This window comes from Aedes aegypti, chromosome 3 (assembly GCF_002204515.2).
Source record: "Aedes aegypti strain LVP_AGWG chromosome 3, AaegL5.0 Primary Assembly, whole genome shotgun sequence".
Classification (NCBI taxonomy): Eukaryota; Metazoa; Arthropoda; class Insecta; order Diptera; family Culicidae; genus Aedes; species Aedes aegypti.
The window spans coordinates 301,186,970-301,200,657 of NC_035109.1; the positions used below are offsets into that span (position 1 = coordinate 301,186,970).

The following is a 13,688-nucleotide window of genomic DNA, read 5'->3' on the forward strand; positions in this document are numbered from 1 at the left end:
TATGGAAAGCTGTTTGAGAGGACCATCATAGTAACCATGAAATTTTGTTTTTAGTATGGTTCCATGAGTCGATATCGAGTCATGGAACATCGACTCATGGAGGTTTCACTGTATCTTGAAAAGAATTCAACGATTGGCAAATCAGTAAATTCAAGTCCCCCGAACACATTTAAAGTCATCTTAGAAGCTCATGATAACATCCAAAATGGTAGCAATAGCAAAGCACACCTTAACAGGAAAAAACATAAGAATAAAAACTTAATTGTAGTAATTGAAACAGATTTATTTAATAAAGCAGTAGTATATAGTCTATTCAGCAGCAAACATAATATTAAGATGTGTTAGGAGTCTTAGGAATACAAATCATTCCATGTTTGTAAGCTTTCACAAAGTCAGCATTACTAAAGTCCACGTCCACCTTCTGCACGATTCCGGACTTATTGTTCTCAATGACCAGCGTCTGCTTTGGATTTTGATCCTGCAGTCGATTTGTCTCCTGCAGCGAGCTCAGATCCTGATGGCTCCTCACCATATCCGTGATGTCGTAATCGTAGCTATCGTCGCTGTCGTCATCTATCACTTCTGCGGGAACGGTATAATCGAACTGCCTTCGGGAGGGATCTGATAGTACCTCTGTTTGGACGGGTTTCGGTGCGTGCTGCGGTAATTGACTGGCTGCCTCCGGGTTCAAGTACAAGCTAGGCACCCAATCCACGTGCCCGTCTTCATTCAGCTTGGCGCTTTGACCTAAAATGTAAGCGGATAGTGATATGACATCAGTGGGTATCGTACCTTCATGCTGTGCGTGCACACATTTTCTCTGCTCTTGGAAGGTTTTTTAAAACTACCTAAAACAATAGAACAGTGTTTCTCAGTGTTGCAAAAACAGTATTTTTCAGTGCTAAAAAACGGCACTTTTCAGTGCTACTAAAACAGTACTTTTCAGTACTATTTTTCTACTATTGGTCCCTTTACGATCCTTGTATGGACCCGTGCCTTCGATTCATGGGTGAAAGCTGGCCGTGGTAATTTTTCTTGGACACCGTCCAACTTATAGAAGGTCTTTTCTTCATTCGTTTATTCATTAAACATGATTGCAACCACGAACAAAAGGGAGGGCGAATCTCTGAATTCACAACTTCCTCCCAAAAAAGCGGGATGTAGAACTATCACCAAATGTGGCAAGAATGGAAGACAGGACGTTTCTGTCGCATTTTCTTTCAAGGGTGAAATAATTAATGTTGATAATTGCATCGGAATGAGCAATCAGTTCGATGCTTCAGACAAATTTTTCGCACACGTAATCGAAGCAGCCTCTAGCCCAGGCTATTTGATTCAAGTGAGGAAACAAAGAGAGCCGCCTATTGTGATCAGTTGTTTCGAATTTGGAGCACGAGCTCGGCTGTGTGAATCTCAGTTAAAATTAGCCGATATTCGGCATTCTAAATTAAGCGTGAGGATTTCGGCGGGATATCTTGAACTCCATTAGGGAAATCCAAATCCAAATGCCTTCCAAATCTCAAAGAAAGGAGACTGTCACGTTTTGCCGGGAACACTTCAAGATCGTGAACTTCTTCTCAAACATCTTGAAGAGAAGAAGCACATATCATATCATATTTAAACTTTAATTCAAAAATTGGGTCTATAAATGAACATTGACACTTTTGATCATGTTTGACGTTCGCTTAGTCGACAAAAACACCACAGAGGTTATAGTTTCAACACTGGGGTTGTTCCTATCTGACATTCACGGTATCAGAAGGCCGGCTCCAGAGGCACGTTCCCCGCCATTTGGGAGATTTGTGCCATCGCCATATTTGAGCCTATTTCATCATCTATCCGATGGGAGAGAAAAAGGAAGGGAAAGATGGGAGGAAATAGGAGTGGGGTCCCTTGAAGAGGGAAAATCGCATAAGCGAATTGAGAGCATGTAGCTCCATACCACAATGGGTTCGAACAGCGCCCTAAAAAGAGCACTGCAAAAAGCATGAGCGTAAAGAGAGCCTATAGCTCATTTTCACAGCGGGTTAAGAATAACAGAATGTCCTGAAGATTCAGGTTTCTGAAATCAGTTTCACTTAATAAGTGTTTACCAAGTAATTGGAATCGCAATCACGCGAAATAGTTACATATCAGGTGATAAGAAGTTCCATAATCGGAATCACAACTATCATACACAAATGTATCAACACACTGAATATTTGCCATATGATAGTTGAGTTGGCAGTGGCCAGTCAAGGTTGTAACCAAGAGACTGCTATTCTGCTTTGACAGATTTGTTAAATACTTAGCCAACTTTGGCATGGCTCAGTAATGTACAATTTTGTTTGACGACATGACTCAAAATTATCCCAATATTGCTGGTGCTGAGTTGCCGCCCAAAAATTTCTGAAGCTTCACCCAGTACTTCGAAATTTGAATAACTGCCTGAGAGACATTGAAGTCATGCGATGCTCCATTGCGAGCAAATTCATTCCCAGCAATGGAAGAATAGCAAATTGAGTTCAACGTGCGATAACAAGCTTAGACCCTGAGTTGGCCGAAACAAGAGCTTTAAAAGCAGCCTGACTATCTGACATATTCCTTTACAAATAGCCAGACGTCCACTCGTCCCGCGATGGGACTTGTAAGGAACGTTTCCTATAAGCAAAGTGACAAGCAATTGTGGGATCACTCGAAGCAAGAACAATTGTGTCCCAATTCAACGGAAGTGGAAACATCCAAATCACTAGGATTTCCAATAGACGGGGAGAATCCATGGAATTTGGTTACAATAAATTTCCAGTTTGTGGAGTATAACAAATGCAAAGTTTGCGAATTTACATTCATATGTTCATATAGAGATGGACATAGAGATTCAGAACGAAAAAGACCAGCAGCGAGAAAAACAGATCGGTATTTCTTAAAAGTCGCTAAAGGCGAAAAGCACATAATACACTGTGTAATGCAATGTAATGTAACGCATAATGCGAAACCACAGAGGTGAAAATTTAAACTAAATTACAACGTATTACCGTGATGAATCAAAATCCGGACGGTACCAATATCCGGACACTCTGGCAATATTCATCAATTAAAGCTAGATTTGAATGCTAATTTATTTGGGTTTAATTCAAATTATTTACTTTACCATTGTAGAACATTGTACTATCATTTTAAATCTAGTTACCACTGCCCAAAAATTGATAAAAATAACAACAAATTAGTTCCGGTTGAACGTCATTTCGTCGCGGTCCATGAAGATTCAAGTTCGAAAATCTAAAGACGCGCAAGCTAAAACACGAGCAACGTTTTGTTACAGAAAAAGTGTGTGAGTCTTTTTTCATGCAGTGTTTTGAACAAAATTGTTAATATGAAGCTTTTTTGAAAGTTTGATAACACGATCGTTGCAGATTACATCCTAATATGTATTTTATGGTGTGTCGAAAGACTGTCCGGGATTTCGAGTCAGTGGTTTTAAATCCGGACAACAATTGGAAAGCCTTATTTTTACTAGCAGAAGTGTTTTTTTTTTTTTTTTTTTGAGAAAATTAGAGACATTGTAAAAAAATAAATGAAAAGCGGTGTGAGTTATCAGAATACAATAAGCCATTTTACGAGACAGTCGGTTGACGTTTTCTGGCGGGCCGCTTATTGTTATTGTTTTAAAAACTAGCATGATATGTGAATGGCGCTGGTAACGTTTTTGTTGGTGATGACATTTTCGTTCTCCTTCTGGCTATTTTTCTACGTGGTTACATGTCTGATATTACCAGTAAATAAAATAAATTCATCCCTGCCTGCTGATTTTAACTTAACTAGGGAAGATTGAAAAGCTCGTTGCACGCCATTAATGAATGAGCGCCTCCCAAATATGGCGCTAGAAAAAACGTAAATAAATGGGCCCGCTAGCAAGTTTCAAAGCTGGTAAACAAACAAAAAACATATGATTCGAAACGTCTCATAAAATGGCTTATAAAATGTGAAACAAATTGTGTAAATATATCATGATTGACACTCAAGCCGCATGTAGATACTTCAGTGCGAGCTGCAAGCACTCCAGTTCAGGTAACCACAACATTAATATTAATATTACGTGCAACATTGTTAGGGAAGTACTAACATCGGTTCTGTCGAAGCGCGATATTTTATTGAGTTTGACATGATTTTCATAAGTGATATTCAAATAAATCATGTTTTAACATAGATGTCCGGATTTTGATCCAACGGTGTCCGGATATAAAAACATCTTTTGCATCCGGTGTCCGGATTTAAAGACAAGGTAAGCATCAACATTTTAAAAATTTTCTTGCTAAAATCATGGTTGATACCGGATATTTCTTCACTTTTATGAAGATTTGATTTGTAAGAATGTGTTGAACAATAACATTTTATGAATATTCCAACAAAACATACATAAATAAGAGTTTGAAGATTTGTGCCGTCTTAAGCGTCCGGGTATTGATTCATCACGGTAATAATCTCACCCTTATTTAGCCTCAGGAATGAGACTGAAGAAGGGCAGCCGATTATCTCGGAGAAACACAAGGTCACCTGCACCATTGCTCCGGGTAGCACAGGAAGGGCATAATACTGTAGAGGGCGCCCTGGTACTCCACAGGCTCCGTTTGCGGTTAGGTTTTATTTAAACCCCCCTAGCCATTCATTCTTAGGCACGGTAAGCTTAAAGCCGCATGAATTAGGGGTCACCTGATAGGTGGACTTTTACCACCGGAACAGGCAGTCCGTACCGTGGTGAATCAAAATCCGGACAGTACCAATATCCGGACAATCTAGTGCCATTGATAAATTAAAGTTAAAATTAAGTGATAATATGTTTGGTTTTTATTCACTCCCTTTAAGTTTAACAATATTAATCATTAAACATTTATTTCTGATTCTGATCTAGTAACCATCGTCAAATAATTAATAAATATAAAAACAAATAATTTGTTCGTGTTGGACGTCATCCCGTCGCGGTCCAACTCCAACTCAAATTTTACGATCGATGGTCGCTCGAATATCTTTTTCTTTTGAGTGCAGATAAAGTTTGTGGTCTATATTTTTATAAAAAGTTCTAACCATAAGTGTTTAAGAAGAGATATTTTGGATGTTCGGGGACTCCATTGTTATAAAATAAGCTGGAAATATATATTTATCGGTGTTTTAAAAGACTGTCGGGGATTACGAGCCATTGTTTTAGGATCCGGACATTGTCTAGAAGACCAACGTATGACTAGTGTAAGTAAGTTTTTAGATAAACAAGTAAGAGAAAACTTGAAAAATAACTAGGAGAAGCATAGTGAGTTATCAGAATTCAATTAAATGTTAAATAAATTTCGCACAACGTTCATAATAACTTTTCGAGCCACATCGAGTGCAGTTCAAGCAGCATGTACTTCGTTTCAGGTAATCAAACCACTTATATTACAAAGGTGCCAATCTTTTTGAAATTGTCAGGCAAACGTGGACATCAAGTATACTAAACATTGATATTTCATTGTGTGTTGTGTGATTTTATTTTAATTGAACGAATATTACATATTATAATACTGATGTCCGGATTTAAAGACATCGTTCCCATCAGGTGTCCGGATTTATAGACAAGACATGCTCTAATATTTGAATGATTTTCATAATAAAATCATGGTTTTACCAAAAAGTTCATCACTTTCGTGAAGATCTTGCTTGAAACCATGTGTTAAACAATATTACATTAAGAATTTCCTAAAATAACATATTCATATTAGAGATTGAACATTTTTGTCGCCTTAAGCGTCCGGGTATTGATGCATCACGGTAGTGTCGCAGACAGACGTTTAAGTAGGAACAAATTTATTTAAAATTCCTGTGTAAATTCTACCGTGGTGTCACCTAGGGAGCAAATTGCTGCAGTACAGTGACAGTTCGTAAAACCACGTGGCTTCATCGTCTCGCTTACCACCCAGTCCACCACCCACTGAACAAAACTATCAAAACAATCACTTCAAAAATAATTCACACAATTGTGATACTTTCACGCCAATTTATTTTACATGAGTAACGATCATTCAAGGGTGTTATACTACCATGAATCTGTGAGTAAATTAAACGCCAACTTGTGGTAAAAATTACAATGGATTTAATTAACTTTTACATGAGAAATTATATCCAAAAGGGAACATCACCCAGCCAGCGCAAAAAAAAAGGTGCATAGTTTTTAGCGTTAAGCACGTCGGCTGTGGGAGCGGTTGTGTGTCATGCTGTCAACGAAATGTGATCGGGGTGGTGGCGGGACGCATACGCCACTAACGCCATCTGTTAGTTTATTGCTACTTGGCGATTTGTGGCGGCCATGTTTTTACACAAGTGGCTGAGTCTAACTTGAACGTCTGTCTGCGGTAGTGTTAATTCTTAGCCAATAGGGTAACGACTGTTTATTTCGTTCTTAATCGCTAACAGTTGGCGCCAGCGGCAAATAGTACAGGCAACAACCTTTAGAACATTCAGTTTCATTCACCGGCCGCCGAGCGACGACACTGTTGTTTGTATTCCTCCCACTGATCACGCTACGCTGGATTCTCAAATTTCTCAAACTTTTAACACAAGTGCATGGAAGAATGGTAGTCGGAGAACTGTCAAAACGTATGGAAAATAATGAAAAACGTAAATTACTTGCAATTTGGAAACTGGATCAAAAAAGTAGTGATTAGAAATTAAGTGTAAAGTGAATACATAACTTTTTGTGTTTAGTTCATCTTCCGTAGAGCTTTCTTTGCTTCAGGATTTCGTTTTTACTACCACTGAAAAAGAGCCATCTATTGCCTTTGAAGTTTTGAATATCGCCCTATTGGAACAACCGCTACCGACACTACACGGCTATCTAGTAAAAAATGAGTAAACATGTGTTTTTGGTCTAAACTTAAGCGTTTGAAACTATAATAGTAGTTTATTTTGATCTTAATCGCTAACAGTTGGCGCCAGTGGCAAATAGTACAGACAACAACCCTTCGAACATTCAGTTTATCTGTGCTGGCCGCCTAGCGGCGGCACTGATGTGTGTGTTCCTTTCACTGATCGCGCTACGCTGGATTCTCAAATTTCAAACACAAGCGCATGGAAGAATGGTAGTCGGTGAACTGTCAAAACGTATGGAAAATAACGAAAAACGTAAATTACTTGCAATTAGGAAACTGGATCGAAAAAGTAGTGATTAGAAATCAAGCGTAATATGAATACATAACTTTTTGTGTTTAGTTCATCTTCCATTGTGCTTTCTTTGCTTCAGGATTTTGTTTTTACTACCACTGAAAAAGAGTCATCTATTGCCTTTTCAGTTTTGAATATCGCCCTATTGAGACAGGGCTTTAGGACCCTCAGGGTGGCCACCAAATATCCATTTTGAAATTCCCGCTTTTTTCCCGGTTTTCCCGGTATAATTTTCAAAATTTTCCCGATATTAATTTACGGGCCCAAACGCAAAAGGATGACGCTTTGCTCTTTTTTTTATTATTTTTTTCATCCAATAAGAAAAATAGTAATATTCTTAGAAGATTGATTCGTTTTTATTTTTTTGGCTCCGTACAATTAGTATGGAATGAAAAATGCTGAAGAACTTAAAACTCAAAACTGTATTCTGTCATTTATACCCCTTTGCTTCTAAACCCCTCATTTAGCATAGAAATGAGGGGGTTAGAAGCAAAGCATAGAATGCTGTTTCGTTCAAGAAAAATGAAAAAATCCGTTCAAGAAAAGTAAAAAAAAACCGAATGGGTCAAAGAATTTTATACAGAGAGCTCCACTCGAAATGACACTTCGTCTCAGCTGCGTACTGCGATCAAAGAAAAATCTTGACCATTTCAGGCATGTGATTTCTCACGCATCGAGATAGTCAATTACTTTTCTTGTCAGCAGCAAATCAGCCTTTATTCACCTCAACAACTAGCAGTCCCAGCGAACGTAGAGGCTTCGAAAAAAAAATCTTGAAGTTTATGTCAAATTTACATTTCACATTTCCTCAAATTTCTTGAAGAAAACAAAAGTGAAAGAATTGTTTAAATCGTTCATCGAGTTATCAAGCCAACTTGTGACATACGAACACCATGTTTAAATGTTATTTTTCCAAGATTACAGATGCTCAATGGCAATGGTACTTTATGGTTCTTTTTACAACTTCTTTTTAATGGTTAGTAAATTTAGAGCTTGTAGATGTTCGTTCAATATGGTTTTTCCGGTGATCATCTCAAATTCCCGGTTTTTCCCGTCTTTTTCCCAATGGATTCAAATTCCCGTCTTTGTCCCGCTATTCCCGTTTTTCCCGGTTCGGTGGCCACCCTGGTGACATTATTGCGGGGGCAATCATAAGTCTAACTTTTGGGATTACCATTCACGAAAGCGAATTATCAAGACTCGTATAGTATTGCAATTTCAGAGATAACTTTCCATTCTACGGTTGAACAGAAAGCTACAGCAGCTGTCACATTGCTGGTTTTCACAAAGCATCATCAACCGGCTGCGATGATACCTTGGAAACCACATTAATGACTGTTGTTTTCTGCTGTTTTTCAAAGCTTTGTACTCTACTAGCATACTTTGATTAGATGGTTCCGTTCAATGATACAATGATTTTGAAGCCTGCGGTAGAACTCTGACAGCTGCGGTAGAACTTGGCGGCTACCGCAAAACGGAAATTTTCCAAAATAACCGCAATACTGTAAAAATCTAGTTCAAATGTAAATAGGCATTATTAATAAAGTTCCGTTAATACATGTACTAGTTGAAAAATAAGGGGCTAATCATAGACCAGAAAACCTGGCGAACAATTTCTTCGAAGAGAAGAAATTTTCTTGCATTACTCATCAGGAAGAAAATTTTTTTTTCTTAGAAAATACGCGCCGGAATTCGCCTATAGGTAAACCAAAATTGTATTACCCCCGACAGACACTGTTTGCTAAGCTTTGTCCATGGAAAATTCCAAAAATTGTATTAAACGTAAACATCGAACTAATGAAAAAACAATGATTGGAAGTGAATTGAATCGATCAATTAAGGCTTTTTGATAATTTTCTTGTATGCGATTGGAATCTACCGTCAAACAATGTTTTCAATTTTATGGCATGCTAGTCAGTCTTTTCACAACAAACTGGTCAGCTGTCATATGTGATTCCAATATGGCGGAATGAGCGATTTCACATATTGAACTACCTCCCTTCTAGATACCTTGCTGCTTTGTTATTGTAGAACATAGTAGTTTCGGTCGGGATTCCATCTGAAATTCCTCTATGGATTCCATCGGTAGTTTCTCTAGGGATTCCATCGGAAGATTCTCTATCATGAGTTCTTCCGGGGATTTCATCAGATGTTGTTCTAGCGATTCCATCAGGAGTTCCTTCAAGGAATCAACTGAAACTCCTCTAGGAATTCCTCTAGCAATTCTATGAGAAGTTTCTCCAGGGATTCTATCAGGAGCACCTCTAATGAATCCATAAGGAGTTCTTCTGGGGATTCCATCAGGAGTTCCTTCAAAAATATCTTTAGGAATTCATCCAAGGATTCCATCAAGGAAATCCTCCAGGGTTTCCATCAGGAGTTCCTGTAGCAATTCCATGAGAAGTTTCTTCAGGGATTCAATCAGGAGTTCCTCTAAGGATTCCATCGGACTCCTGACTTCTGGGGATTTTATCAGGGGATTTCATCACAAGTTCCTTCTGAGATTTCATTTTTATCAGGAGTTCATCGAAGAATTTCAACAGGATTTCTGCTAGGAATATCATAAGGAGTTCCTCTAGGGATTCTATAAGGAGTTCCATCAGGAATCTTATAAGAATTCCACTCCATCAAGTGTTCCTATACGAATTCTATCAGGAGTTTATCTAGGAAATTCATCAGAAGTTCCTCCAATGATTCCATAAGTAGTTCCTTTAAAAATATCTTCAGGAATTCCTCATAGGATTTCATTAGGAGTTGGGATTCCATCAAAAGTTCCTATAGGGATTCTATCAGGAGTACCTCTGAGAGTTCTTCTGAGGATTTCATCAGGAGTTCCTCTAGATTGATTGATTGATTGACTCTTTATTATGGGGAAATTCAGCCCGAGGCTGGTTCATCCCCGACAGTTCCTTCAGGGATTCCATCAAAAGTTCTTTCACAGATTCCACCTGGACTTCCTCCAGTGATTCCATCAGGAGATCTTCCAGAAATTATATCAGGAGTTCCTCGAAGAATTCTATCAGGATTTCTTCTATGCATATCAAAAGGAATTCCTCTAGGGATTCCATCAGGAATCTTATTAGAAATTCCTCCAGGGATTTGATCAGGAGTTTTTATAGGGTTCCCATCAGGAGCTCTTCAAGGGATTTCATCTAGAGTTTCTCCAATGATTTTATCTGGAGTTCCTTCAATAATATCTTTAGGAATTCCTCCAAGGTTTCCATCAGGAGCTCCTCTAGGTATTCCATCAGGAGTTCCTATAGAGATTTTATCAAGAGTATCCTTAGGGCTTCCAACAGAGTTCTTCTGGGGATTTCATCAGGAGTTCCTCCAAGGATTCCATCAATAGTTCTTTCTGGGATTCCACCAGGAATTCTTCCAGAGATTCTATCTGAAGTTCCTCCAGAGATTCTACAGTTCTTCTAGGAATTACTGCAGGAGTTCCTCTAGGGATTCTATTAAGAGTCCTTCTAGAGGTTTTATCAGATATTCCTTCAGATTCCAGCAGAAGTTTCTCTAAGGATTTCATCCGGAGTCTTTCAATAGAATTCATTAAGAGTTTCTGCAGGGATTCCATCAGAAGTTCTTCCATGGATTTCTTTTGAAACACTGCTAAGATTTCATTTCAAAATCCTCCTGGGGCTCCATCATGAACACCTCTCGGAATTTATTAAAAGATTCGATCAGAACTTTTTTCCAGGAGTTTTTCTATGGGATTCTTTAAGGGATTCCTCCAAGAATTCTTAAAGGGAGTCCTCTCGAAATAAAGTAAGGGATGCCTCCCGGAATTCTTTAAGGAATTAAGGAACCTCAAGAGTTATCAGGAATTCTTCCTGGGATTTTAATAGAAGCAATTTCTTTCGGAATATCTCCAGGAATTCTTGGGGGTTTTCAGGGATTTCTCTAGAAATTTTACCATAAATTTCTTGTAAGAATTTCACAAGTGATTTGAGAATCCTCCAGTGACTCTATGAGGAATTTCTCCTGGATTCAAAAAAGGAATTCCTTCAGGGCTTCCTCTGAGATTTCCTTCAGTAATTCCTCTAAGGATTCCAACTAAAAATTCTCCACATAATCCTTCTGTTATTCCTCTAAGGATTCCACAAGAGGCTGCTCCATGGATTGCATCTGGAATTCACCCATGTAATGTTGCAAAATCACCACTAGAAAATCCACCAGAGTTTTGCCAGAAATTCTACCAGAAAATACTATAATGCTTTAACAAGGATTTCCGTTCTTAGATTTTTTCAGGGTTGTCAGAAATTCTTTCAAGGAATCAACCAAAAAATTCAACAAGTTCACAAGATTTGTTTTTCTGAATAATCATCAATATGGCCGTGAGATAAACGACCAGGAATTCTGCGAAGGATTGAACCACAAATTCTTCCTTTCTCTACTCAAGATATTCCATCAGGGAGTCATCTACAAAATTCCACGAGATTATTCCTTCAGGTATACCACTATGAGGATTAAACAAAGCATTTCCCTGAATGTCTTCAGGTTGAATCCCTTGAAGGATTTTTTAAAAAATTTCTGGAAAAACATGGAATAATTCATTGTGAAATCCTTGGAGGAATCACCAAAGAAATCACTGGAGAAATTCCCAGAGAATTCGATGGAGCAATTCCTTAATATGACTATGGAAGAACTTTTAAAGCAATCGCTGAAGGAATTCCAGGATTCCTTGGAAAAAAATCCTTCAAGAAATACTGGAAGGAATTGAGGGATAAATTCAAGCGGAATCTCTAAATGAATTCCTGGTGGAATCCCGTGTAGGAAGTTTTTTTTTGCAGTAGGTATTTCTTGCGATTTCTCTGAATTTTTTTGGATTGATCTTTCAAGAAATCAGTGGAGGAAATCCTGAATAATTAGTAGAAGAACCTTTGAAGGAATCTGCGAAAGAATACCACCTGAAGGTATACCGGAAAGATTGTTCCCGGAGGATTTTCTGGTTGAATCTGTGGATAAATTTCTAGAGGAATTATTGAAAAAAAATCCTTTGAAGAATTTCTGGTGGAATTCCTAGTATAACCCATGGATTCCTGGAAAAACTTCAAAGTAAAATAACTTGAGGAACACTAAAGATTATGGATAGAATCTTTGAAGAAATTACCATAGCCATTCCCATATCGATGACTGTTTAGAATAACCCCCGACAGAGACTTCTAATAATTTTAGAATTTTTACAACTGAAATTCCTCACCAATATCAATTCCTTCGGGTACTTAAATTTTAAAAGTTCTTCTCTTCCTCACTAAGATTAATGCCCAAAAATCGTAAAAATATTTCCTCACAGCCACAGAACTCGAGAGAATAACAATTATTACTGCATAACAGAAAACGGCCTTATTTAGGGAACTCTTGGATAAATTGTAAGGAATCCTTATTATCCCGTTTTAATAATTGGCTAAGCTGCCGGGCAACGGGAATCTTCAGTCTCTTTCAAATCTGGAATTCCCAAACCTCTCCCCTCTGATGGAAATCCTGACAACGCCAGTGAGAATTGTAGCAATAACTCACCTGTTACAAAGTGATGGGAACACACGACATGGTAATCGAACCGCTTCTGGTCCGTTACGCCCAACACTTTGCACCATCTTTTCCGCCTGGTAGTGGACAGGGCCTCGAACGTTTTGGTCCTACGATCAATCCGCGGGAAGTGGAAGAACTTGATCCCGTTGGGAGTGCTGCCTTTTGGACTGGCTCTGCTTTTGCAGCCCCGCACGAAACAGGTTCTGGTCACTGGACGGCAAAATGACAAAATAAATGAACGATTAGGTTTTATTACATTACAAAGAACAGAAAACCGAAAGAGTGAAAGAACAAACACTAAGTAATTTGCGACTTTGGTATTTTCGTACTTCGTGATTGTCGTAATGCGGGTACTTACTTTTTGGTAAAGAATGTGAAGATATGAAATGATTTTAATTGCTTTCGCTAGATTTTTAGCCTCTGGCAAATAATTCCAGTCTGATTGTATCGTAGATAAGGAAACGTAAATAATAACAATCTCGTTTGATTTGACATGCAGTCACCCAGTCAAGCAGCAACATTACACCAACACACACGTGCAACGTTTGAGCTCTCACCAAGCGGTGACACGAACACAAGCGCAGCAAAGTTGCATCTGAATTCGTTGGAAACAGCTGATCTTTGCTTATATTTTCCACCAAAACTCTCAAGTAGTGTTGGTGGCATGTAACGAGAGGAGAAAACATTGTGCGATGAGATGCGATGATTTAAATTTGGAAGCACGCTAAAGTCAATTTCATCATAAAATGTTGCGAGACGGTTTCATTTTGCAGGACAATATGTCCTTTTATGTCGTCCCGTCTAGGGTTACCATATTTGCTCTCACAGAAAAGAGAACATTTTTTTCAACTCTGAAAAAGAGTACCGTAAAACGGGGTAACTTTGATAGTTTTTTCGAAGAAAACTTGAATATTTATGCATGCTGTTCCAAACAATTATAATTTATATTTTTAAAACAAGTACTGGTATCCTGACTATCGATTGCAGTT

At 38.3% G+C, this 13,688-nt stretch overlaps 1 protein-coding gene across 2 annotated transcripts; it reads right to left on the reverse strand.

The window, feature by feature from the left end:
* Positions 1–258: 258 nt before the first annotated feature.
* LOC5578668 lies at positions 259–13,215 on the reverse strand. Of its 2 annotated transcripts, none has more exons than XM_001657015.2 (3): positions 13,058–13,215; positions 12,688–12,909; positions 259–747 (listed from the first exon to the last, which is right to left on the reverse strand). In XM_001657015.2, coding segments are annotated over exons 1-3 (639 nt in total). In that variant the 5' UTR covers positions 13,059–13,215; the 3' UTR covers positions 259–331. The 2 variants fall into 2 exon arrangements, with proteins under 2 accessions (XP_001657065.1, XP_021707779.1); XM_021852087.1 differs by having other exon boundaries at positions 13,029–13,214.
* Between the last annotated feature and the right edge of the window lie 473 nt (positions 13,216–13,688).